This window comes from Mesoplodon densirostris, chromosome 10, assembly GCF_025265405.1.
Source record: "Mesoplodon densirostris isolate mMesDen1 chromosome 10, mMesDen1 primary haplotype, whole genome shotgun sequence".
NCBI classification, from domain to species: domain Eukaryota; kingdom Metazoa; phylum Chordata; class Mammalia; order Artiodactyla; family Ziphiidae; genus Mesoplodon; species Mesoplodon densirostris.
The window spans coordinates 61,809,788-61,834,979 of record NC_082670.1 but is presented as its reverse complement, the minus strand read 5'-3'; the positions used below and the strand labels follow the sequence as shown (position 1 = coordinate 61,834,979).

At 46.0% G+C, this 25,192-nt stretch overlaps 2 protein-coding genes across 4 annotated transcripts; one reads left to right on the top strand and one right to left on the bottom strand.

Moving 5' to 3' along the window:
- The first annotated feature begins 16,178 nt into the window (after window positions 1–16,178).
- LOC132497935 (putative UPF0607 protein FLJ37424) lies at window positions 16,179–17,476 on the top strand. Its single transcript, XM_060111468.1, has one exon. It carries the CDS (start codon window positions 16,706–16,708, stop codon window positions 17,474–17,476), a length of 771 nt encoding a protein of 256 aa, XP_059967451.1. The 5' UTR covers window positions 16,179–16,705.
- Window positions 17,477–20,599: 3,123 nt separating this feature from the next.
- On the bottom strand, window positions 20,600–25,186 carry MYD88 (MYD88 innate immune signal transduction adaptor). 3 transcript variants are annotated; one of them, XM_060110394.1, is made up of 5 exons: window positions 24,797–25,186; window positions 23,774–23,908; window positions 23,197–23,377; window positions 22,935–23,026; window positions 20,600–22,669 (listed from the first exon to the last, which is right to left on the bottom strand). In XM_060110394.1, the coding sequence occupies exons 1-5, from the start codon at window positions 25,122–25,124 to the stop codon at window positions 22,515–22,517; spliced, it is 891 nt and encodes a 296-aa protein (XP_059966377.1). In that variant the 5' UTR covers window positions 25,125–25,186; the 3' UTR covers window positions 20,600–22,514. The 3 variants fall into 3 exon arrangements, with proteins under 3 accessions (XP_059966377.1, XP_059966380.1, XP_059966379.1); XM_060110397.1 differs by having other exon boundaries at window positions 22,558–22,669; window positions 22,935–22,977; window positions 23,188–23,377; XM_060110396.1 differs by having other exon boundaries at window positions 22,558–22,669; window positions 23,216–23,377.
- Between the last annotated feature and the right edge of the window lie 6 nt (window positions 25,187–25,192).

The window sequence follows — 25,192 nt, the reverse complement described above, 5'->3', positions numbered from 1 at the left end:
TCTCACCAGATAGGCAAAATTTTAAAGCCAAAAAATTTTAAAGCCAAAAATGAAGAGCAACAGAAACTCTCATCCTCTGCTAGTTGGAATGTCAGTTGCTGCGACCTCTTTGGAAAAAGCAGGTTGTTATTACCTAGTAAAATAGAACCTGTGCTTCCCCTATAGCCCAGCAATTCCACTCCTAAGTATATGTATATTAATAACCTCTTGTACATGTGTTCCAAGTAATATACACAAGAACATCTGTATCAGCATGTTTTGTAATAGCTAAATAAATAAAGGAAAGCACCCAGATAGAATGTAAAAATAATTATACAGTGGATACTTTATGTGGAAAAGTACTTATGCAGCTACATAAAATAACTTGGCTCAATCTCAGAACAATGATGATAGCAACAAAGTAACAGAAGAATACTTACAAGTGTGACTGTAAGTGTACATGACGTCCCTCAGGGTTGAAACAATCTCAGAAAAAGCATTCCAAGTGGGGAGGAGGGGAGGACTGACCATCAGCTGAACCTGGCAGAGCCAATAAGACTTAGATGGGTGGAGCAGAAGAAAAGTGGCATTCCTGGAAGGAGGAAAGGCCTGAACAGAGGCAGGCACAGTGAAACCAGGTTGAAGAGAGTGTTGGACATTCCCTCACAAAAAGGGAATTCACAAAAAGGTCAGAAGTAGGCACAATTGAATAAGAAGGGCAAGGAAACAACAATCAGTTTGGTGATTAACTCTAGGGGAAAGGAAAGGGATACAACAAGGATAGGGCACACAGAAGACTTCCAAGATTCAGGTAGTGTGCTATTTCTTTTTTTTTTTTTTTTTTTTTTTAATTTATTTTTGGCTGCCTTGGGTCTTTGCTGCTGCACATGGGCTTTCTCTAGTTGCAGTGAGCAGGCTTCTCATTGTGGTGGCTTCTCGTTGCAGAGTACGGGCTCCAGGAGCACGGGCTGCAGTAGTTGTGGTATGTGGACTTCAGTAGTTGTGGCTTGTGGGCTCTAGAGTGCAGGCTCAGTAGTTGTGGCGCACGGGGCTTAGCTGCTCAGCGTCATGTGGGATCTTCCCAGACTAGGGCTCGAACCCATGTTGCCTGAATTGGCAGGCGGATTCTTAACCACTGCGCCACCAGGGAAATCCGAGTGTGCTATTTCTTAACCTGGTGATGAGTACACAAGTGCTCAACTATTCCTATATGTTTATGTGTTCTTTTAAGGTATATTTCATAATTTTAAGTTTGGTTTCTCATGGCTCAGGCAGTAATAATATTTATGGTACCCCGCAATCTGCCCATCCCTTCTTTCAAGCTGAGGGAACGTCCAACACTCTCTTGAACCTGGTTTCATGGTGTCTGTCTTTTTTCAGGCCTTTCCTCCTTCCAGGAATGCCACTTTTCTTCTGCTCCACCTGTCCAAGTCTTACTGGCTCTGCCAGGTTCAGCTGATGGTCAGCCCTCCCCTCCTCCCTACTTGGAATGCTTTTTCTGAGATTGTTCCAGCCCTGAGGGAAGTCATGTATACATACTACCTCACACAGAGCATTTCCAGGCACTTAACCTGTGCTGCCAGGTAACCATAGTCTTCTCTTTTTGTGAGTATTCTGTATTTCAGATTGGGTTGTCGATCACCCATGAGGAGTGGCAGATATCCTATCAGTCATTAGGAAGTAAAGGACTTTCGTGGAGTTTTGGGTTTGGTGGTGTTGGTTATTTGCCCACCTTAAGCCGTGCCAGCATGATGACAGTCTAGAAATGTATAAAGAGCTGCATTTCTCTCCTTTTTAGGAAAATTTGCAAGAATGTATATACCATTCAATTCTCAGCCTTAGGCAGGAGTATCAGAATCTCCGAGGCACAGCAGTAGTTTATAAAAACATTCAAAAATGCAAGTATCTCTCACTAACTAAACTCAGGAACTGAATACTCACATTTATCTTCTGATAACTTGGTGTACCTCACTCTCTGAACTCAGGAACTGGATAGATTCAGACAGCATGGAATTTAATGCCTAGGTTCATTAAATTAATATAAATTCAGATAAAAAGCCCAGTAAAATCTTCATAGCAACAATTAGATTTAACTGTGCTAAGGGATATAAATAAGTACCTCATGCAGTCAGTAAAATAGCCTTGTGAGGTTTTTATGCCAGTTTTACAGATGAGGAAACAAACTCAGAAACGTTAAGAAACTTTCCTCCAGAAGTTCCTGGAAATGCTTAGCACAGCACCTGGCTTGTAAGCGCTCGGTAACTGATAGCTGTTACTTATTAGTTGGTGGGACTAGAGTAAGAAAGCATTAGGGAGGTGGAGGTTGAGCAACAGTGTGTCTGACTCAAGTCCGTTTGCTCAGGAAAAACTGGTTTCAGCCGCCATCTGCATGATGTCATTCACACCATACCACTGCTGCATCGTTGTTACCCATAGCACTGCCTAATTTCTTTCTTTCTTTCTTTCTTTCTTTTTTTTTGGCTGCATTGGGTCTTTGTTGCTGCGCACAGGCTTTCTCTAGTTGCGGCAAGCAGGGGCTATTCTTCATTGCAGTGCGCGGGCTTCTCATTGCGGTGGCTTCTCTTGGTGTGGAGCACGGGCTCTAGGCTGGCGGACTTCCGTAGTTGTGGCTTGCGGGCTCAGGAGTTGTGGCTCACAGGCTCTAGAGTACAGGCTCAGTAGTTGTGGCGCATGGGCTTAGTTGCTCCGTGGCATGTGGGATCTTCCTGGACCAGGGATTGAACCCATGTTCCCTGATTGGCAGGTGGATTCTTAACGACTGCACCACCAGGGAAGTCCCAGCACTGCCTAATTTCTTATTGCAGTTTCTGGGGAAGGAAATGAAGGCTTTCTCTTTGATTCTCAGTGGATTGTGAAGCCTTGTTTGCCTTTAGCACCCAACCTGAATGAGTGAATTTGGGGTTCAGGTGTACCAAAATCAGAGACACCCCTGCCTGACTGGACATTGAGTTGGAAATATCAGGACATCGAGAAATGTGGACAGAAGTGCCCTATCAATTGCAGTGTGCCTACATTTATGAACTCTTCTCCAGGTGCACAGCTGTGAGCAGTCTGCCTAAAGGTGGGATTGTCTTCCATCATCCAAAGAGACCTGGGCCCTGGAACTGAAGTTACTTCCCTGGTGAATGGCAGTGGACTGTGACAGAGGGAGGGCTGTCCATGACCTTAGAGCAGAGTCTCAGGCTCCGTCCACCCCATCCAGCACACAGAAGGTGTTATCCTACTGTTATCAGATTCTCCTGCTTCAGTCTTGTGGGGGGCGGGTAACTTGTTCTCACTTAGTTTTAACTCACCCAAATCCTAGAGAGAAAGTAATTAATTTTAAAGATTTGGTGGCTTTGTGGTAACTATTATAGAATAGACGGTGCTGTAATGGGTCTTCTTATGTACTTGACAAGCCTTGGGACACAGCCTGAAAGCAGGAAAACAAAGAGGAACTAACTCCATATTGCACAAGCACCAAGGTTGTCATCAGAAAGTAAAGCTGTTGCGTCTGGAAAAAGCCTTTCTCAATATGGAGTTGGGTAATTTCACCTGTTAACGTATGTACATATGGTGTGTATAGTGTGTTATTAACATTTCACCTGGTAGGGAGACCCAGGAAGGAAGCAAATTTGGAGTGCCACGGACCCCTTGGAAGGTCCTGGTGAAGCATGTAAGTATGCATGGGCACCTACAAACATGGCATACTTCGATATTAAGTAACCAGGCTGTAGAAAATGTATGGCCAGGAGATGAGTGTGCCCACAAACTGCCTGGGGAAAGGAGTGGATCTTAGGACCACAACCCCTCGATGTAGAAAGGGTAGAGAAGGAATTTGCATGGTGAAAATTTAAGAGAAGTGGGCAGACCCAAGGGCAGCAGAGTAGAACCTACAACTGGGATGCTGGCACAAAGCACCCTAGAAAAGGGTCTTAGTTTTTCAACAGAGATAAAATTCGAGGGATGGATTAATACAATTGTCCTTGGAAGGGCCCCAATTCACAGTTATCCTGCAGCCCCTTTTTTTTTTTTTTGCGGTATGCGGGCCTCTCACTGCCATGGCCTCTCCCGCCGCGGAGCACAGGCTCTGGACGCTCAGGCCCAGCAGCCACGGCCCACGGTCCTAGCCACTCTGCGGCATGTGGGATCCTCCCAGACCAGGGCACAAACCCGTGTACCCTGTGTCAGCAGGCGGACTCCCAACCACTGCGCCACCAGGGAAGCCCTATCCTGCAGCCCTTTTATCAAAACCCATGACTTACTCACTCAGATCATGATGTTCCTTGCATACTGTAGAGATGAAACCTCATCTACCCAATATGTCCAGACCATGAGGGGAAAAATGTAAGAGGAAATAAAAGTAGCACTACCTGCAGGTGTGTAAACAGGAAAAACAGAAGGGGCAAAGCAAGCAGTGCAGGCATGCTCCAGCGTCCTTTTTTCCCCCTATTCACCCCACATGCCACAATGAAGATCCCACATGCCACAACTAAGACCTGGCACAGGCAAAGTAAATAAAAAATAAATATTAAAAAAAGTTGTATAAATCTCTTTAAAATTTATTTTATTGAAGTATAGTTGATTTTCTTTTTTTTTTTTTTTTGGCCACACCATGCATCATGTGGGATTTTAGTTCCCCGACCAGGGATCGAACCTGTGCCCCCTGCACTGAGAGAGCAGTCTTAACCACTGGACCGCCAGGGAAGTCCCTATAGTTGATTTTCAATGTTGTGTTAGTTTCTGGTGTATGGCAAAGTGATTCAGTAATATATATATACACACACACACACACACACACACACACACACACACACACATGTTCTTTTCCATTATGGTTTATTACAGGATATTGAATATAGTTCCCTGTGCTATACAGTAGGTCCTTGTTGTTTATTCATTCTATATATAGTAGTTTGCATCTGCTAACCCCAAACTTCCAATCCATCCCTCCCCCATTCCCCCTTCTTTGCAACCACAAGTCTGTTCTCTATATTTGTGAGTCTGTTTCTGTTTCGTAGATAAGTTCATTTGTGTCATATTTTAGATTCCACATATAAGTGATATCATATGGTATTTGTCTTTCTCTTTCTGACTTAATTCACTTACTATGGTCTGTTGGTCCATCCATGTTGCTGCAAATGGCATTATTTCATTCTTTTTTATGCCTGAGTAGTATTCTATTGTCTGTATGTACCACATCTTGTTTATCCATTCCTCTGTCAGTGGACATTTAGGTTGGTTCCATGTCTTGGCTATTGTGAATAGTGCTGCTATGAACATTGGAGTGCTTGTGTCTTTTTGAATTATTGTTTTGTCCAGGCATATATCACTTTCTCTTACATCCTATTGCCTGTAGCTTAATCACCTGGCCAGACCTAAGGTCTCATTTAGCTGTTGCCACAAAAATGCTGTGTAACAACCACAGAATATCAGTGGTAGACAACAGTAAGCATCTATTTCTTGTTCACATGTCTTCAGATCAGCCGATGTTTGGCTGGTCTATGTTGGACTCAGCTGGTCTTGGCTCCAGGCTGCAGCTTGGGTTCAAATCTGTTCCATGTATCTCTCATCCTCTTGCTAACAGCAAGCTGCCCAGGGCCTGTGCTTCTCATGGTGATGAGTTTCATGGTAATGGCAGCATGCATAGGCCTTTGCAAGTCATGTATATGGATTAGGAGCTATGTAAAGAAGGTGGCCTTAGAGCAAGGTTGTGACCTTGCACAGATCTGAGCCCTTTCACTTTTACACTTACCTATCCAGGGTCAGAATGGCAAAATGAAGGCCTTAGCCCACCCAACTGCAGAAGCACATTTAAAGCCTTTGCTTAGATCATGTCTGCGAACATCCCATTGGCCGACACAAGATATACCCAAGCCTAATGACAGTGGGGTAGGAAGTATACCCCTCCCATGAAGGGAGGAGAGGAAGGATGGAACAAATGTCTTACGAACAATAGTCTACCGACCTTAACTACACAGAACTCTGGGAAAGCATGTTGGCCATATGTGCAGTTAAAACTCTGGAGTTCTGTTCCTAAAAAAATAAAGAGAAGCTAGATTCTGGGGACAGTCTCTGCCACAACATGTATCAGTCAGGAGGCAGTTTCCACTTCCAATTTAATGAAACCATGGTTGTGTTCCCCTACAGAAGCATCCTTCCTTTTGGCGCTAGGACTTTCAAACCCACTGAGTTCAAGGTTGCAGAGATGGGAAGCACAAAAATTCCTCTGTGTTTCATGTGGTGTAAAAGTGAGGAGGGTCACCACATTCTCTACCCCTTGTTTCCCAAAGCTGTGCATTTTGGTTATGGGGGAGATGGCACTGTATACTGGCTGCTGACTCATGGCTTTTAAACTGAGACTTAACCAGGCCAATCCACTGTTCTACCTAACTGGGTCTTTCTGGATGGTAGGGCATGTGGTGAGACCAGGAATTCTCAGTGTGGTGCCACTGTCACACTTTATTTGCCATAGAATGTGTCCCTAAGATAGGAGCAGTGCCATGTGAGATATCACGGCAGTGGATAAGGTATTTTGCAGGTCCATAAACTAGTAGTGGTGGAAGAAATCCTGCAGGCAGGGGAGGCAAATCCACACCCATGATATGTGTCTATTCCTACAAATAACCTTTCCCCAACATGTTGAAAGGTGTCCAAGAACCAGGTGTCTGGCTGGTCCCCCTGGAAATAGTGCCATTTCTGGGTTTAATACAGCTTCTGAATAAACATTTTGGGCATTCAATAGCAGTGCTTAGGGGAATGCCTAGCAGTAATGCCTATGTTACAGAAGAACAGTTACTAATCAATGACCTCAGCTTTCAGACTTCCCTGGTGGTGCAGTGGTCAAGAATCTGCCTGCCAATTGCAGGGGACATGGGTTCGAGCCCTGGTCCCGGAAGATCCCACATGCCGCAGAGCAGCTAAGCCCGTGTGCCTAGAGCCCGTGCTCTGCAACAAGAGAAGCCACCGCAATGAGAAGCCAGTGCCCTGCAACGAAGAGTAGCCCCCGCTCGCCGCAACTAGAGAAAGCCCGTGCGCAGCTTGAAATACATAAACTTGAAATACATAAACTGTCAAAGCTCATTTAAGAAGTAGGAAAAAAAGTAGATAATCAGCAAAGAGTTATATCTATTAAAATTTTGAATTTGTAGTTAAAATCCATCCCACAAAGAAAATGGTGGCAGTAGCCAGATTAGCTTGGTGAGGACAAGTCTTCTTGTTGAGCCCGTACACAGTCTTTTACCCTGTCACCATGGCCACTTTGCAAAGGGTCTATTGACCAAGCACTAGAGAGTCTAAGGAAGAGGCCATCTGATGTCCACAGGTTGGGTCCTGTTGTCCTCCCGATTATTGAGTCTCATCTACAACAGATGCCCTTGAATGATTTACACTCTACGTGTTGCAAGAAGTCCATCTTTCCCCTAGACCTCCTTGTCACCAATCTTCTAATCTTGTTCTTTCTAAATTCCTGACCAGCTGACTATCCTATTTAGTGAGTCAAATTAGCTCTGTACCATAGTTAGATCTGCAGCAGAGTACTGCCCACTGGAGAATATCGCTTCATTGCTGGCTTTTGGAACCACTCCAGAGTCAGCTGTGGTGCAGCAGTTACCCACTTCTTGCTGGTTCCAGCACATGTGTAGATTCATCTGTAAAAGAAGCCTGTGGGTTTTTTTCCTCCACTAACTTATATGTATTCCCCTTGAGGGCATAGGTAGAATGTTGAAGGAGATATAATCAGGCAGTGGCATTGGATGCAAGAGGAGTCCAGTAGTTCACTGTGCCTTTGGACCTGCCCAGTATATACCATTTCCATTTCACAATGGCAGGCTGATATGCTTCTCCAATTTTATGGTTCAGTGAACCAGGTAATACCCAGTTCATGATAAGTACTTTGAGTTGATTGAATCTCCCCATGTCTTGCCCTCCACCTGTGCTTTATCCTGTACCTCCGCCAGTGATAATTTGCTTATTTGTGATGACACTGCATGCTGTGGATGGCCAGGGTCCCATTTCCCCCCATCAAGGAGGTTATCTGTGCCTTCCTCATATACATGAGCAACTCAATTCTGGAATCCCATTTTAAGGCCACTCCTGGTGGCGCAGTGGTTGAGAGTCCGCCTGCCGATGCAGGGGACACGGGTTCGTGCCCCGGTCCGGGAAGATCCCACATGCCGCGGAGCGGCTTGGCCCGTGAGCCATGGCCGCTGAGCCTGCGCGTCCGGAGCCTGTGCTCCGCAACGGGAGAGGCCACAACAGTGAGAGGCCCGCATACCGGAAAAAAAAAAAAAAAAAAAAGTTAGTTATGGTACCAGTCAGGTCCCAAAGGGAAATATAAAGGGCACACTCAAAGTAGATAATTTGAGGAGAGTTTAATAAAGGAGCTGTTTGCAAAGGCATGGGCTGGGCATAGGGAAACCAAAAGGAATGTGCAGTAGTCCAGTTTTGGCAAGGGGAGGAGATGTGGAGAAGAAACCAGATAATATCTATCTGGAATACAATCCAAACTAGTTTAAACAAACAGAATATTCTGGCTCACATATCTGAAAAGTCAAGCTGTAAGTCTTAAAGCAGGGGCTCAAATGAGGTCATCATTATCTGGTTTTTCCTGCACTCCCAGGCTTCATATACAGGCAGGATCTCCTATCATGCTCCAAAAAGGCTTCAGAACTTACAGCCTTTTTCACTCAAGCACAGTAGGATCTATCAAAGGATTCACTGGTTATCGTTGACTCTGGTTAGATCACTTGGCATGCCTGAACCAGTCGTGGTGCTCAGCATCAAGGAGAGGTGTTGCTTGGTGTAGCTCTGTGTCTGGAGCTGGGGCTGAGGAAAATCAGGGCATGGAGCCTGGATGAGGAGGAGCAGTATTGATGCTGGGTAGCAAAAATACCATGTACCCTGTGTCTCTCTTCCCAGATATATGGGGCAGAGCTTTTCTATCTTTCGTACCTATGAATCACCTGGGGATCCCATTAAAGTGCAGAATTTGATGCATTAGGCCTGCAGTGGGGCCTGAGATTTCTTATTTCTAACAGATGATGTTGATGCTCCCAGTCCAGGGACCACATTTTGAGTAGCTAGATTCTATGGCTGCATAGTCGAATGTGGTAGCCACTGGTCCCATGTGGCTGTTGAGCACTGGAAATGTGGTTAGTCTAAAGTGAGATGCGCTGTAAGTGTAAAGTACACCCTGCATTTTGAAGACTTAATATGAGAAAAACTAAAATGTCATCAATAGTTTTTATATAGATTACATGTTGAAATGATATTTTAGATATATTGGGTTAAATAAACTGTTAAAATTAATGTCACCTGTTTCTTTTAATTTTTTTAACATGGCTACTAGAAAATGTAAAAATACATACGTGGCTCACATAGTTCTGTTGGATAATACTGCGTTATCCAACTCTTGAAGGAAGTAACTCTGGAAGTAGATGAAGCTGGTGTTCTTAAACCATTTTCACTTATTAACCTCATGGGTCCTTAGACTTGGTGCACCCTCAGGACCTCATGACCTCGGGTTAGGTAATTGCGGGTTGAATTGATGCATAAGTACTTAGGACAGGGGATAATGCTTGAGGGCATTATGGTAAGTGAAATAAGTCAGACAGAGAAAGACAAATAATGTATGATCTCACTTATATGTGGAATCTAAATAAACAAAAAACCGAACTCATAGAAAAAGAGATCAGATTGTGGTTACCAGAGGCGAATGTTGTGGGGAAGGGGAATTGAAGTAAGGTGGTTAAAACATACAAACTTCCAGTTATAAGATAAACAGGTATTGGAGATGTAATGTGCAACCTGATGACTATAGTTAACAATGGTGTGTGATATACAGAAAAGTTGGTGAGAGTGTATCCTAAGAGTTCTCATCACAAGGAAAAAAAACTTTTTTTTTAATAAATCTTTTTTATTTATTTTTATTTTTGGCTGCATTGGGTCTTTGTTGCTGCTCATGGGCTTTCTCTAGTTGCGGTGAGGGGGGCTACTCTTCGTTTCAGTGCGTGGGCTTCTCTCCTCGGTGCCTTCTCTTGTTGTGGAGCATGGGCTCTAGGCACTCAGGCTTCAGTAGTTGTGGCACACCGGCTCAGTAGTTGTGGCTTGCGGGCTCTAGAGCGCAGGCTCAGTAGTTGTGGCTCACAGGCTTAGTTGCTCCACCCGCATGTGGGATCTTCCCGGACCAGGGATCGAACCCGTGTCCCTTGCATTGGCAGGCAGATTCTTAACCACTGTGGCACCAGGGAAGTCCCATTTCTCTCTCTTTTAACCTATATGAGATGATGAATGTTAACTAAACTGTGGTAATCATTTCACAGTATATGTAGGTCAGGTTGTACACCTTGAAATTACATAGTGCTGTGTGTCAGTTATATCTCAATAAAACTGGGGTAAAAACAAGATGGAAAATTAAGTTTTAGCCATTGCATAAGCACCCAGGGGCTTTTGTTTTTACTTCTTTTTTATATTAAATTAAAAAAAACTTTTTATCTTGAGATAATTATAGATTCACAGAAAGTTGCAAGAACAGTACAGAGAAGTTTCTGAACCTTTCGCACAATTTCCCCCGATGGATACATCTTATGTAACTATAGTACAGTATCAAAACCAGGAACTTGACATTGGTACAATGTGTATGTACAGTTCTTTGCCAGTTTATTACGTGCAGGTCCTGTGTAACCACCACTACAATCAAGATACAGAACTACTACCACACCTTAAAGAGCTCCCTCAGCTACCTCTTTATAGAACATCCATCCCCTTTCCCTGACAACCATCCCTGACAACCACTAATTTATTCTCCATCTCATCCATTTTGAGTAGAATTTCATTTTGATTTATTTCTAGTTTTTGGAGAGTGTCTCTTTGTGCAGATATTTAGGTACAACATTGTGTATACATAACATCTCAGTTCTACTTGTGTTGACATTACCAGTTTCAGTGAGGGGTAGAAACCTTACTTCTCTTTAAGTCCCTTTACTCTCCCCTGTTTATAACTGTCTTAAATATTTTCTCTATATAAATTGAGAACTGCATCAGATGATGCATGCATCAGGACAGGGGACGATGGACTGGACCTGGTAGGCTTTGATCTTCTTAGGAAAGAGGAAATAGAAGGGACCACAGGGTCCCTCCTCCCAGCCAGCAGTCACTTCATTTCTCCCTTTTGTTTGTGCAGTTGCTTGAAGTAGAAATTACCACAGTGCTCATCAACTTTTCTAATCTATCCTGCATACAACCACTAACCTTTTGCTTAAACCTTCAGGTATAATTTAGAAAACTCAAGAGAAGGAAAACGTATTATTAAATTATTTTCACTCTTTTGTTCTTCCTTCTTGATATTCCAAGATTGCTTTTCCAATCATTTATTTTTTGCTTCAAAAACTTCTACTAGCTATTTTTTAAGCGGTGGGGGTTGCTGTTGACAAATTCTCTCAGTTTTTCTTCGTCTGAGAATGTCTTGATTTCCTCTTCATTCCCGATTTTCTCTGCATATAGGATTTTTAGTTGACAGTTCTTTTCTTTCAGCACTTGGAAAATGTTGTGCCACGTCCTTCTGACTTCCATGGTTTCTGATGAGAAACTTGATATCATTCAAAATTATTTTTCCATCATAGGGAAGTTGTCATTTCTTTCTGGATACTTTCAAGATTTTTCTTTGCCTTTAGTTTTCAGAAGTTTGACTATGGTGAATATTGACATGGATTTCTTTGGGTTATCCTGTTTGGGATTTTATCAGCTTCTTGAATCTATAGATTTATGTCTTTGTCATATTTGGAAAATTTTTAGCCATATTTATTTGAATATTTTTTAAGCTCCACCTTCTTCCTCCTCTACTTTTGATACTCCAATGACATAAATATTAGATCTTTTCTTATAGTCCCACAAATTCCTGAGACTCTGTTAATTTTTTTTCAGTCTATTCTCTCTCTATTGTTCAGATTGGGTGACTTCTATTATTCTTTCTTCAAGTTCATTTTACTATAGAACTCATCTAGTGACATTTTTCAGTGTTTTTTTTTCCAGTTTTAAAATTTCAGTTTAGTTCTTCATCTGTTTTGTTTCTTTGCTGAAACTCTTCATTTGTTTGGAGTATGTCTGTAATTACTCATTGAAGCATTTTTATACTGGCTGCTTTAAAATCCTTGTCAGATAATTTCAACATCACTGTCATTTTGGCGTTACCATCTATTGGTTATCTTTTCTTGCTCAAGTTGAGATTTTCCTGCTTCTCAGTATAAAGAGTGATTTTCAGTCCTGGACATTTTGAGTATTATGTTATGAGACTCTGGATCCTATTTAAATCTTCTGTTTTAGCAGGCTTTCACTGATGCTGTCAGATAGGGGTCACAGTTCAGGTTCCCCACTCAGCCGCTGTTGACATCCTGGGAAGGGGGTGTAGAGCGGGTGCCTAATTACTGCTGGGCCAGGGTGGGAGTTCCGGCTGCCCGCTGATCCTCTGCTGAGACCACCGTGGCTGGGAGGGGAAGGATGCCTTGTTTTTGCCACACTCGTGGCTTCTACTGACAGGATGGAGGAGCACGTTGCTTCTGGCAGTGGCGACAGCCCTGACTCTCCACTAAGCCTTCTGACAGCACCCAGCACGCAGGAGTAGAAGCCTGAGGTCCCCGTTTATCTTGGCTGGCAGAGTATAGGGAGTATTACAGGTTGTTTTCTGTGCTTTGACTGGAGTGGAGTAGACTGCAGTAGTCTAAAAGTTTCCTTTCCTAGTCCTTTGGCTAGAAAGAGCAGGAGTACTGTTTCTTTTTCATCTGTACCCATTTGCTTCTGGGTTGCTAGCTTCTCCAGTACTCAGTCTGAGATATCTGAGGCAAAAAGAAAACCATCGGAATCATTGCCATGTCTTTCTATGGGTCCCAAGGCTGCTAGTCAGACTATCTCCCTCTCCACCCTTCAGAGTCTTCTTTTATATATATATATATAATATATATATATATATAATATATATATTATCTATATTACATATAGATAATATAGATATAACATATATCTACATGGATATATATGGCCCAGGGTTTTTTTTTAGCTGTACTTAACAGAGGGACTGAGGAGACGTGTTTATTCCATATTGTCCTAGAACCACAAGTCCCCAGGGACTTTTAGACCATTGCTTCTGCCTCACCTGGTAAACAGCAGCCAGTGGGGACAGTGTTCACCTGAATTGATGGTGAGCTCCTTCCTCACCCACCTCCCTACCAGCCCAGTGGCCCTGCCTGTTTTTCTGTGATTCTGAGTTTGCCTTCTGGAATTTGAAATCATTCCAGCCTGGTTTGAGCAGGCATTTTCCAGATTTCTACCACTTGCTAGTTCCCAGCCCCACCATTCAGAATTCTCCATCAACCAGAGGCCCACAGAGGTTGCTCCTTCACTGTTGCAGGCCAGAACTCTATTCGTGTCTCTCAGGCTGGAGCGCATGGTCCCCTTTGCTACAGAGCGAGGCGTGCAATGCAGCTGCCAAGGAGCCATGGCGCTTCCCCGTTTTCCCAGGGTCAGTGGTCTGGTCCTTCTGACTCAAATGCCCTGCAGTTTGTGAGAGTTCCTTTTAAGTTTAAGTTAAAGGAAAATATTGTGAGTTGAAGAACATATTTTTGGAATACTTTTATTAAGACTCAAAATTAATGAATGATTTAAAAAAAAACCCAGTGATCCAAAGTGAGATTTTCAGATGTCTGGGAATATATTATCAAAATTTTCTTCCACTTCCCCATGAGATAGGAAACAATTATTTTCGTTTCAGTCATTCCTAATGAATGATTTTAAGATACCTACCTTAGGGAGATGCAGCAAGAGAAACATTTGTCCAAGTGGAGTAACAACAATGCTTGCACTTTTTAACTTAAAACATTTTTTTATATTTTGAAAATTTTTAGATACACAAGAAGAGAGAGGAGAAATGTACCTTCAATTTAATAACTAATATATGGTGGTCACATTTGCTTCATATAGTCTTTGTTATTTTTGTCTCTCTTAATTATTTAAAGGAAATCCCAGACATCATTCATTTCATACCATGTATTTCAGAATTAGTTTCTAACAAATTGAACATTTTCTTTATGTAACCACAATGCTATTATCACATCTAAAAAAATAGTGATAATTCTTTCACATCACCTAACACCCAAATTTCCACAATTGTCTCAAGAATGTCTTTTTTTTAGTGGTAAAATACACGTAACATAACATTTACCATAGTAACCAGTTTTTAAGTATACAGTTCAGTATATTGTGATTTTTTTTTTGTTTTTTATGGGGAAAAAAGTTCATTTAATGAGCTCCAGGGAACACTCAGCCTGCTGCCATACTAACTCATGAATTACAATGGATTGTTGGTAAGCAAGACAAGAAAACAGGGAACAAACAAAACAAACAAAACTCAAGACATTGTTCCTTACTGAACTCTTCTCAAATTAGATCAAGGAATTATGGTTAAATGCCACAGCTGTAAATCATTTCTGCTCCTGGAGAGGTTAGAAAGGGCTTATAATATTTACCCTTTTTTTTCAGACAGAATTTAGGTCTGAGCAAAACCTTTTGTGTCCTCCCACCTCAAAGTTTATTGGGGATGGAAGTCCAAACTTGCTGTCACATGCCATAAAAAGAATCTCATGAGCAGAGGGTCAAACTAATTTTGGAATATATGAATTATGCCCAGTGTTACTTTAAATAGAATTTTTTTCTGAGATATACATTTTAAAGTAATAACTAGAATTATGACTTATAACAGTATACTAGACATACAAGATTTTTAGAAATTTCATGTAATGTCTGAAACATTAATGTTAACATATTTCCATACAAATAACCCAAAGAAATTTAGTATTAGTTGTTTTTTTGTTTGTTTGTTTGTTTTTTTATACTGCAGGTTCTTATTAGTCATCAGTTTTATACACATCAGTGTATACATGTCAATCCCAATTGCCCAATTCAGCACACCACCATCCCCACCCCACCGAAAATAGATGTTAAACTAAAATATATACATTTTTGACTGATCTATATGATTCTGGGTTCTGAAACTTCTACATGTCACATGCGTGATACATAACACACAATGTCAGCCACAGGAGAGCAAAAACACTCCAACGAAGCAAGCCAAAGAAACAAGTTTCAAACAAGGTAAAGTGATGTGTAGACCAGGACTTTTCAATTCTTTCCTGTCATGCCGAAGCTTCCCGCTCCTGAATAACAACACATCTTTCCCTTGCCCTAGACACCCAAGAGTATGTCTCCTCTCTTGGGCATAAGAATCTCTAGAGTTACATATGTGTAGTAAAGAGTGGACCCAGGGCTTCCCTGGTGGCACAGTGGTTGAGAGTCTGCCTGCTGATGCAGGGGACACGGGTTCGTGCCCCAGTCCGGGAAGATCCCACATGCTGCAGAGCGGCTAGGCCCGTGAGCCATGGTCGCTGAGCCTGCGCGTCTGGAGCCTGTGCTCCGCAACGGGAAAAAGAGTGGACCCAGCTGGCATACTCACAATGACCAAATTGTGTTGATCGTACTTTAAACCAATACATCGCTCCACGATGAAGTTGCAATAAATGATATATTTGCTTTCTAGACATGAATGAGATACCTTACTGGATATACTCCAGGAAGGCCAGAGAAACTGGAATAATTTACTGGTGAATTTCTTTCAGGATAGCCCATGATTTATCTAGAATATAATCTTTACATATCTGGATCCTTCAAATTAGACCAAAGGGAAAATCTGGGCTGCAAGCCTCAGTTAGAAGTGTGGTATGCTGCTATGCTGACAACTGGTGCTCCCTGACCTGTATCTTCTGAGACCAGAACGCAGTGTGGTGGATGACCAATTCATGAGTTGAACAAAAGAAGACCTCCTACAGGGCAGTGGATGTGTTCATTACAGGTATGGCACTTAGGGCTAAGTACCATAAGGACTACAAGAAAACAAACAAACAAAAGTAACACATGGGACTTCCCTGGTGATGCAGTGGTTGAGAGTCCACCTGCCGATGCAGGGGACACGGTTTCGTGCCCCGGTCCGGGAAGATCCCACATGCCGCGGAGTGGCTGGGCCCGTGAGCCATGGCCGCTGAGCCTGTGCATCCGGAGCCTGTGCTCCGCAACGGGAGAGGCCACAACAGTGAGAGGCCCGCGTACCACAAAAAAAAAAAAAAAAAAAAAAGGTAACACATGAAGTATATATGATAAGGAGGCACCAGAGTCCAGAGCACGAGCTCTGGAATCACACAGGCTTGGTTTGAATCCTAGCTAAGCCACTACCCTCTGTATACCCTGAAGAACAGTGGAAAGTTTAAATGTTGTTTTATCAAATTTCGAAAAAGAAGTGAAGAAAGAACCTATCTGCCAGGAAGAGGGACGTCGTGGGGTGCAGCATCCAGTCGGGTCAGGCTCTGCATTCCCTGCTCAGAAACCTTCGCCGCCTGACTCATGGTGATGCTGGCAGCTGAGCAGCCCTGGAGAAGGTGCTTCAGTCTCCAGGCCTCGCGGAGAAGCTGGGGAGGTCCCCGGAGGAGGCTGGCCACACCCTGGCAAGCTCTGGGTGCCTCCTGCACTCAGCTCTGAGCAGGCTCTGGCCTCTGGGCCCCTTGCGGGGAAAGGGCTGGCCGATACATACGCAGGGCTCAAGGTTAGGAAGCTGGTACCATCCAGTCACCTCCCACTTCCTTCCCCAAAGGAGAGGGAGGTGAAGGTCCAAGAAGAGCCCCAAAGAGGCATGGCAAAGATGGAGGATCACACAGAGACCAAAGGGGAGGACGATCGGAAGAGGGGCCACCATAGCAATCGGGATATACCATTGACATCTAGGCCCCAGGAGACCAGTGGAGTCCTCACTTCCCTCAAGTGCGGTTCTGAGCCAGTGGACCTCCTTCCCGAACACCCAGAAGACAACTTGAGTGAGAACGCCCAGATGTCTCCAATGAGCTCCTCCTCAGAAAGCCATGTCATCTACTCACATGGAGATCCTGGAGATGTCCTGCCTCCTTGGAAGCCTGAGTCCCATGCCATGGTGTTGTCTGCCCCAACCGCATGCTGCTCCCTGCTGCTGGAGAGGCCAAAAAAAGAAGTGCCGGGTGAAGACCACTGGCCCAAATCACCAGGCTCACTGATGTCTGGAAAGGAGTTGCAGCGTGAAAAATCTTCAGACATCCCATCAAGAAGCTCCTCTTCCCTGGTATCTACCAGCAGTAGGCCCTGCAAGCGGAAGATTCCCCTGCCGCTTTTTCTGCCACTGCCGGGACTGAAGTCGCCCCTGCTGCTGACAAGTGATCGAGGTGAATGGCCCCCTCCTCCTAAGCTTCTGTGCTTAGCTGCTGCCAAAAACCCAGGCACCTTTGTTAACATAGTTAAGTCTCTCTCTCTCAGAACTAGCCCATTTAGCTCCAGGTTCCTTAGCGCACCTGATGCACTTACACAGCATTTAAGAGATTTACACAACTGGAAGGTCACATCTTTATTTCTTATCGCAGGAGCACAACTTCTGTAAACTTTATTTCTGTCAGAACCTGGCTCGCCAAGCCATGGCTGGAAGAATCTCTGGATACAGATCAGGGGCAGAGAATCCTCAGGAGCGGCGTCCAGTCCACCCCGCGGAGGCGGTCGGCGTTGAAGTCCAGCAGGCCCTCCCGCAGGGAGGCGGGCACGGCGGGCAGAGGCAGCGAGTCCTGCAGCGCGCACAGGTCCTCACAGCGCGAGAAGGAGTCGGCCGCGCTGTCCCGGCGCAGCTTCACCGAGTGATCATGGCCTGAACGCGGCCTCGGGGACGCTGGCTGCAGATACGATGCCCACACCCTCCTGGGGGCCACGGCTCGCCTCCCGGCCCCTCGGGTGCCCATCGCCCGGCTGCTGTGGCCCCCCAGCCTGCGCAGGACCAGCGTCGCAGCCAGAAGACGCAGGGCCACGGGCCCCAGCTAGGCCGGCCCCTCCATGCCGCGCTCCCGCGCGGCTTCCCACCCGCAACGCCGGCCGTTGGCGCTGACCTCATCGGCCTCCGCGCCGCCGGCCAGTATATTGTTTTTTGTTTTTTGTGTTTTTGGTCACAATTTTGTACAGCCATCTCCAGAACACTTCATTGTGCAAAACTGAAACTCTGTACCCATTAAACAACTATTTTTTCCGAATAATATTTGAAATTGCCTTTTTAAAAAATTGAAGTATAGTTAATTTACAATGTTGTGTTAGTTTCAAGTATAGCAGAGTGATTCAGTTTTATGTGTGTGTATGCATATATTCTTTTTCATATTCTTTAAACAACTCTTCATTCTCTCCTTCGCTCAGGCCCTGGAAACCACCATTCTATTTTCTATCTCTAAGAATTTGACTGTTCTAGATACCTTATGTAGGTGGAATTATATAGCATTTGTCTTTTTGCAACTGGCTTATTTCACTTAGCATAATGTCCTCAAGGTTCATCCATATTGTAGCATGTGTCAGAATTTCATTCCTTTTAAGGATGAATACTATTCTATTATATGTATATACCACATTTTGTTCATTCATCTGTCAAGGGATACTTGGGTTGCTTACCCATTTTGGCTATTGTGAATAATGCTGCTATGAATATGGGTGTACAAATATCTCTTTGATATTTGCACCCTGCTTTCAGTTCTTTTGGGTTTCCACACAGAAGTGGAATTGCTGGATCATATGGTATTTCTATTTTTAATTTTTTGGGAAATTGCCATACCACAGCAAATGTACCATTTGGGGTTTTTGCTTTGTTTTGTTTTGTTTTGTTTGGCCACACAGTGTGGCATGCGGGATCTTAGTTCCCCGACCAGGGATTGAACCCGTGCCCCTACCTTGGGAGCACAGTTTTAACCACTGACTGGACCGCCAAGGAAGTCCCAGTTTTCTGGGGGTTTTGGTAGTAGCCGTCCTAATGGGTATGAGATGGTATCTCATTGTGGGTTTGATTTGCAGTTCCCTAATGATTAGTGATATTGAGCATCTTTTCATGTACTTTTTTAGTCATCTGTATATCTTCTTTGGAGAGATGTCTATTAAAGTCCCTTGCTCTTTTTTTTTTTTTAGTATTTATTTATTTGGCTGCATGGGGTCTTAGTTGCAGCACACGGGATCTTTTTTTCTTTTTTTTAGTTGCGGCATGTGAAATCTTTTTTTTTTTTTTTTTTTTAGTTGCAGCATGCGAACTCTTAGTTGCGGCATGTGGGATCTAGTTCCCTGTCCAGGGATTGAACCCGGGCCCCTGCATTGGGAGCATGGAGTCTTAGTCACTGGACCACCAGGGAAGTCCCCCTTGCCCATTTTTTAATAGGGTTGTTTATTTTTTTGTTGCTCTCACATATTTTGTATATTGACCTCTACTGGATATATGACCCCAAAATATCTTTTTATAATTGATGTGTTTGAACCAGGATCCAACAAAGTCACACTATATTAGTATATTTTATTGTCTAATCTGGAGGAAATCCCTGTTCCTGTTTTTTCCCCTTGCCCTTGACTTGTGGCAGAATCCAAGTCCATTGTCATGTAGATTTGTAATTTTGTATTTTACCTTTGCTGCTGCCCTCCAAAATTTCCTGCTTTTGCCTTGGATAATTTCATCAGTGAATTTTCCCTTTAGGAAAAAGGATTTCTCTATCAAAAGTTCCTAGGGGACTAAAACAAAAATGAGAAGAGGAAGCTTTCTCAGTATCTGGGAACCTCCCTTTGGGGAGGTGGGCACTGGAGGAAGGTGAGAGGGGTGTGAGGGTTAGATGAGGTTGAGCTGAGGGCATTCAGGTCGCCATCTTGACCTGAGAGAACAGGGGCTTTCCCCATGACGTGACTGGTGTTGCCCAGAGAGCCCTCTCCATGACCAGGAGCGGACCCAAAGACTGTCCCCCCAGCCATGGGGGCACAAGGCAGATCCCAGGGGCCCTGCTGGGACCACACTGAGGCTTTGTTCCCAAGGGGACACTGGAGAGGAATGTCTGGCCTCAGGGGGACTTTCTAGGAGTCCTGAGTGTACAGAGGGAAGGCTGGGAAGCCTCCAGCATCCAGGAGGCTCCGGAGCCAGGACTTGGTAACAGAGAGACCAGTGAGAGAAAAGCTGTGGTGGCTGAAAATATCTGGGCACTCTAAAAGGTCAGTCACCAAGTTATCTCTGGGATTAGGATTCTGGGTATTTTTTTTCTTCATATTTTCTAATTTTTCTCAAGTGGACAGTAAAAAAGTCGGGCATTCTATTTAAAAATAGATTGATCCTTTCAGGATTAACACAGATATGCCCAAGGATGGCCATTACTGGTAACACCTGCGTTCTCCGGAGATCTGTGATCTGGAGTGGGGACTCGCCAGACTCTCCTTGGAGCCTAGGAGAGAAGCCCCTCCTGCTGGCCGGGCCAGGACCCAGGAGTGTGACACAATCCTCAGACCAAGCTTGGCAGAGGCAAGCAGTATCCCCAGTCGGTAGCTGAGCTGTTGTTTACAGTTCTGCCTGCAGCCCTGGTGAGGCTTGGACCCTGTGAGGAGGAGGCCCAGCCTTAAGGAAGTTCCTGGCAAACCCACTGGAACCTACCCAAGGGCCCAGTTTCATGTACCCAGGAGAGCGTTATCCCAAGTTACTGCTTCCAAACTCCTTCCAGACACAAATGAAACCTGTTACTCCCAAAGTAGAGAACTCTTTATTATAAACCTAGGATACAGAAGGGGAAATTACAAACTGAGGCATTTCTTAGCTCTCTTTGAAATTCTCACAATGAATACAAACAGGTGTGAAAGATGTATTTTTTTTTAAGTTGTGAATTTTTTTTTTTGTCTTTATTGAGTTTGTTACAATATTGCTTCTGTTTCATGTTTTGGTTTTTTGGCCCTGAGGCACGTGGGATCTTAGCTCCCCAGCCAGGGATCGAACCCACACCCCCTGCACTGGAAGGCAAAGTCTTAACCACTGACTGTCAGGGAAGTCCCTGAAAGATACTTTCTTGAAAGAGTTTTAAAATACTTCGCAGTATCAAAGTGGGGATAGGTACCTAGTAGCTAAGTACTTCATCAAGATCATGCAGAGAGGGGCCTCCAGTCCCTCTTGAGACCCTGAGGGAAGGTACTTGGTTTGCCCCAGCCCTTGCTGGAAGTGGAGCAGAGAAGGCATACATTTGCTATTAGATTTAGGGTCCTGGGTCCTATCCTGGCACAGAGACCTTGAGACCAAGACATTTTCTCCTTGAAGGAGAGCTTAAGGGAAACCAACGTACAAATCGCCCAAGGAGGGAAAAACAGCTGTCACAGCTAACTTGCTCTGTGAGTTCAAGCAGCTCTTTCCTTGCTCTGTGCTTCACTGAAGGCATAAATGCTGGCATAATGGGTCCTTTCCAGAGTCTGGTTCCAATGAAGAGGGAAAGAGAAAAAGAATACAAGATTGTCCCATCTTAGTCCAGGGTTAGGCCCCCTCTGTGGTGGGACTGTCCCACCCAGCTGTTCCTGGCAGCTGTACCCAGGGAAATGTGTGCATGAAGATGCCTGTATGTGTGTGCATGAGGGCGCCTGTGCACGTATATATGTCTCTGTGTGTAAGCTTGTATGTGTCCATGTGCCTACAAGCTTTGGGGCAAGAGGCTCTTGTGTGGTCCCTGTTTGTAAACTAGTCCCAGCAAATAACTTTGTAAGGCAATTAAGTACAGAAGATTGGTGGGAAAGTTCTCTGTGGTGGCCCAGGGAGGAAGGCTTCCTGCTCGCACCACCATGGTGACCTAGCTCCAGAACCCAAACTTGATGGAGATGCCAGAAGACGGGATCCCATCTCATGCAGGGCAGAGCTGAGAGCAGGACCACAGGCACTCGATAGGTGGAAGTGAAAAGCAGCCCCAGACGCTCAGGGCAGTCTCTTGGGGACTTATCACAGGGAAGGTGCACAGAGGCTGGGAGGAATCAAAGAGGCAGATGAGAGGTGGACCCTTGGGGAATCGGGCTCAATGTAGGACCTCCCTATGCTAGGCCAGGCTGCTTCCCCATCTGTCCCCCGGGGCAGGAGGAAGTAGGATGTGAGGTGGGAAAGCATCCGTAGGCGCCACTGTGGAAGCAGCTGCCCCAGCAGTACCATGGTCCCAGCAGTGGCCAGCACGTTGACCAGGCAGCTAGCTCTCTCTCAGCCAAGGTCTGTCTCCTGTCCCCAGGAGACTCAGAACAGTGCTTCACCGTTTCCCACAATCATTTGAACACAGCTACTGCCTGTTCTCCTCACCCTACTTAGTTCTCAGGTGGAGAAACTGAGGCCTAAGATGTGTGGATGGGTCAGAGATGGCTCTTCTGGTCTTCCTCTTAGTCCCAGCTCGCTCTGGTTTTTACTGTCCTGGCTGATAACAGCAAGTGGGCATGCCACTTGCAGCCACATGTTCTATGCAGGACATGAGATGTGATGTCCAGATATGGACAATGGCTGCAGCTGTGTCTGTGGAGTTGGCATGTCCAGGAATCAAGAGGCCAGAGGAGCACAGATTCCCCGTACAACTGCAGGTGGAGGCAGGGGTCGAAGTACACGTACAGGCAGACAGATGCACACACACCCAGGGGCTCAGGGCCATTCAGGGCAGGGACAGGGCCTTGGCGAGGCGAGTCCAGAACCAGGACTTGGTGCAGGGGTTGGTGTAGTCGCAGACAGTGATGAACCGCAGGATGCTGGGGAACTCTTTCTTCATTGACTTGTACTTGATGGGGATCAGTCGCTTCTGATGGGCACCTGCAAGCCAAAGGGTACAGAGCTGGCACCAGGCTCTCACAGTGGGATGGGACCAATCCTCAGTCCAGGGGTTAACAACATCCCTCTCCCAACTAAGCACCCCTGGTATATATTCACCCACACAAAGGGCACTCATGTGCATGCACACTTATGTGTAGAGACCTGCCTAAGTTCCTTGATGCTCTATCTGTGGCCCTTGGTGAGGGAAGGCTGGCATCTTGAGGCCCCGCCCACTTCTCTGTGGCAAGGGCAGGGCTGAGCTTACCTGGAGAGAGGCTGAGTGCAAACTTAGTCTGGAAGTCACATTCCTTGCTTTGCAAGTAATCATCAGAGACAACCACCACCATCCGACGGCATCTAAGGGAGAGTGGGCAGGCTATAGGCACTGTGGTGACCTAGTTCAGCATACCCCCAGAGGACAGCCTGGGGAGGAGCCCACTGTGCCCAGGCTAGACAAGGTCCAACTGGGAGGATCCCTAGCAGGGCTTTGTACACCCACCCACTTGCCCCCTGGCCACCTAGCCAACCTCTTTTCAATGAGTTCACTGGCAATGGACCAGACGCAGGTGCCAGGCAGGACGTCGCGGTCAGACACACACAACTTCAGCCGATGGTTTGTCTGTTCCAGCTCCCGGATCATCTCCTGTACAAACTGGATATCGCTGGGGCAGTAGCAGATGAAGGCATCAAAACGCTCAGGCATTTGCCCTGGGTGCAGAGCACAAGGGTGACGGTCAGAGCCCTGCAGGAAGGCTGCGGAGGAGCCCAGCCAGGTGCCCCCAGCCTAAGCGACCGTGACCCTGGACCCTACACAATCCTGAGATGACACTATTCAGAGCAAGTGCCTTTCCCAGAAGCGGAAAGATGAACACCTCCTTACCACCCCAGGCCAAACCCTAGGTCGACCATGAGATAGACACCTCATTTCATGAAAATCTCATACCAAAACCAGAGGTAGGACTTTATTATTCCCATTTCTTAGGAAACTGAAGCTCAGAGAGATTAAGTGACTTGCCCAAGGTGCCACAGTTCATGTGCTTTCAACATCCATGCTTTTAACACCACAATGTCCTACGGCCCAAGGGGGCAGTACTGGGCCCTTACCCAGGGGGTCATCGCAAATGGTGATGCCCGCCGGATCTCTCGTCCGAGGGATGCTGCTGTCTACAGAGTCCACCTGTAAAGGCTTCTCAGATGCCTCCTGCTGCTGCTTCAGAATATACTTTTGGCAATCCTCCTCTGTGGGGAAGAGACAAGGTGTGGCCAGCTCCCCGCAGGTACCCCACGCCTCTACCCATGGTCAGGATCCAGCCCCTGTCCCACCTCCCTGGCTGTGTTGTCCTCCAGGGCTTCTCTAGCCCAGTGGTGCCATCCACAGTTCAACAGCTCTGAAAAGATGAGCTTCCACCTGGCTCTGGCCATCCTAAAGGGATGTCAGTGGTGTTCTGGCCATGAGGGAAGCCATCAAGGTCAGCCTTGTGTCTCTATCCCGTTGCCCTCCACTCCCCCACCTCCCCACCTCCCCGCTCCGGGCTCCTGAGAATAGAACCCAAGGTATGCTTCTTCTAGGATCCATGGCTGATGTGAGCAGGGCATGTAAGAAGAGCTCAGGAGACCTGGTGATTATGTGCAGCAAGGGCAGCAGCCCCAACCAAGTGGGCCACTGTCCCCATGCCTGTGCAGGTATGTGTCAGCAAGTAGCAGGAAAGGGTGCATTTTCCAGGGACCTGAAGTTTCCAAAGACTGTCAGCTTTCAGTCCCTTACCTGCTCTACATACTTGAAGCAGTCCCAAGTCCCCCACAGAGGACCCCTATTCTGACTCCTGGTCCTATGTGAAAGCCTTTGTCTAAGTTGTTTCCTTGTGCCTTTCCCGGCCTTCGCCTTCTTTCTCTAGTCCCTACCTATCATCCCACGTATTGAAAGAGGGAACTGGTCTTGCACGGTTCCCCCTCTGCAGGCTGCCTCCAGTAGTCCCCCTTGCCACCCCAAAACTACTCCCGTCCCCCCACCCCGCTCTCCCCGCCTCCAAGACAGGAAAGGTGGGACGGATGCTGAGGCCAGTTATGGTCAGCCCCTTCATCCCCACCCCCACCTCGGATATGAGGCCCGGAAGGGGGCGTCCTCACCGATGCTGGGTCCCAGTTCCATCAGCAAGTCGTCGCGGCCCAGCTTGCCGAGCAGCTCGAGCAGGCGGCCCACCGAGGCGCCGGGTCGTCCCTGCCAGTCGTCCAGCAGGCTGCCCGTGGGGTCGGCATGCGTCTCCAGCCGCCGGATCTCCAAGTACTCGAAGCCCATCTCCTCCGCCAGCGCGGTCCAGTCGGCCGCCACATGCGCCCGCAAGTTTAGGAAGAGCGACAGGCGGCGCCGCACTCGCACGTTGAGCGCTGCCAGGGGCAGGGAGGACATAGAAAGGGTGGGGGGCGCGGAGCCCGCGTCCGGGCCTCCTTCAGCCATGGCGGGCCGTCATGCAGAGGCGCGTCGTGGGTCTGTGCTTCCTCCTTAGCCTACCGCCACCCCTCCCA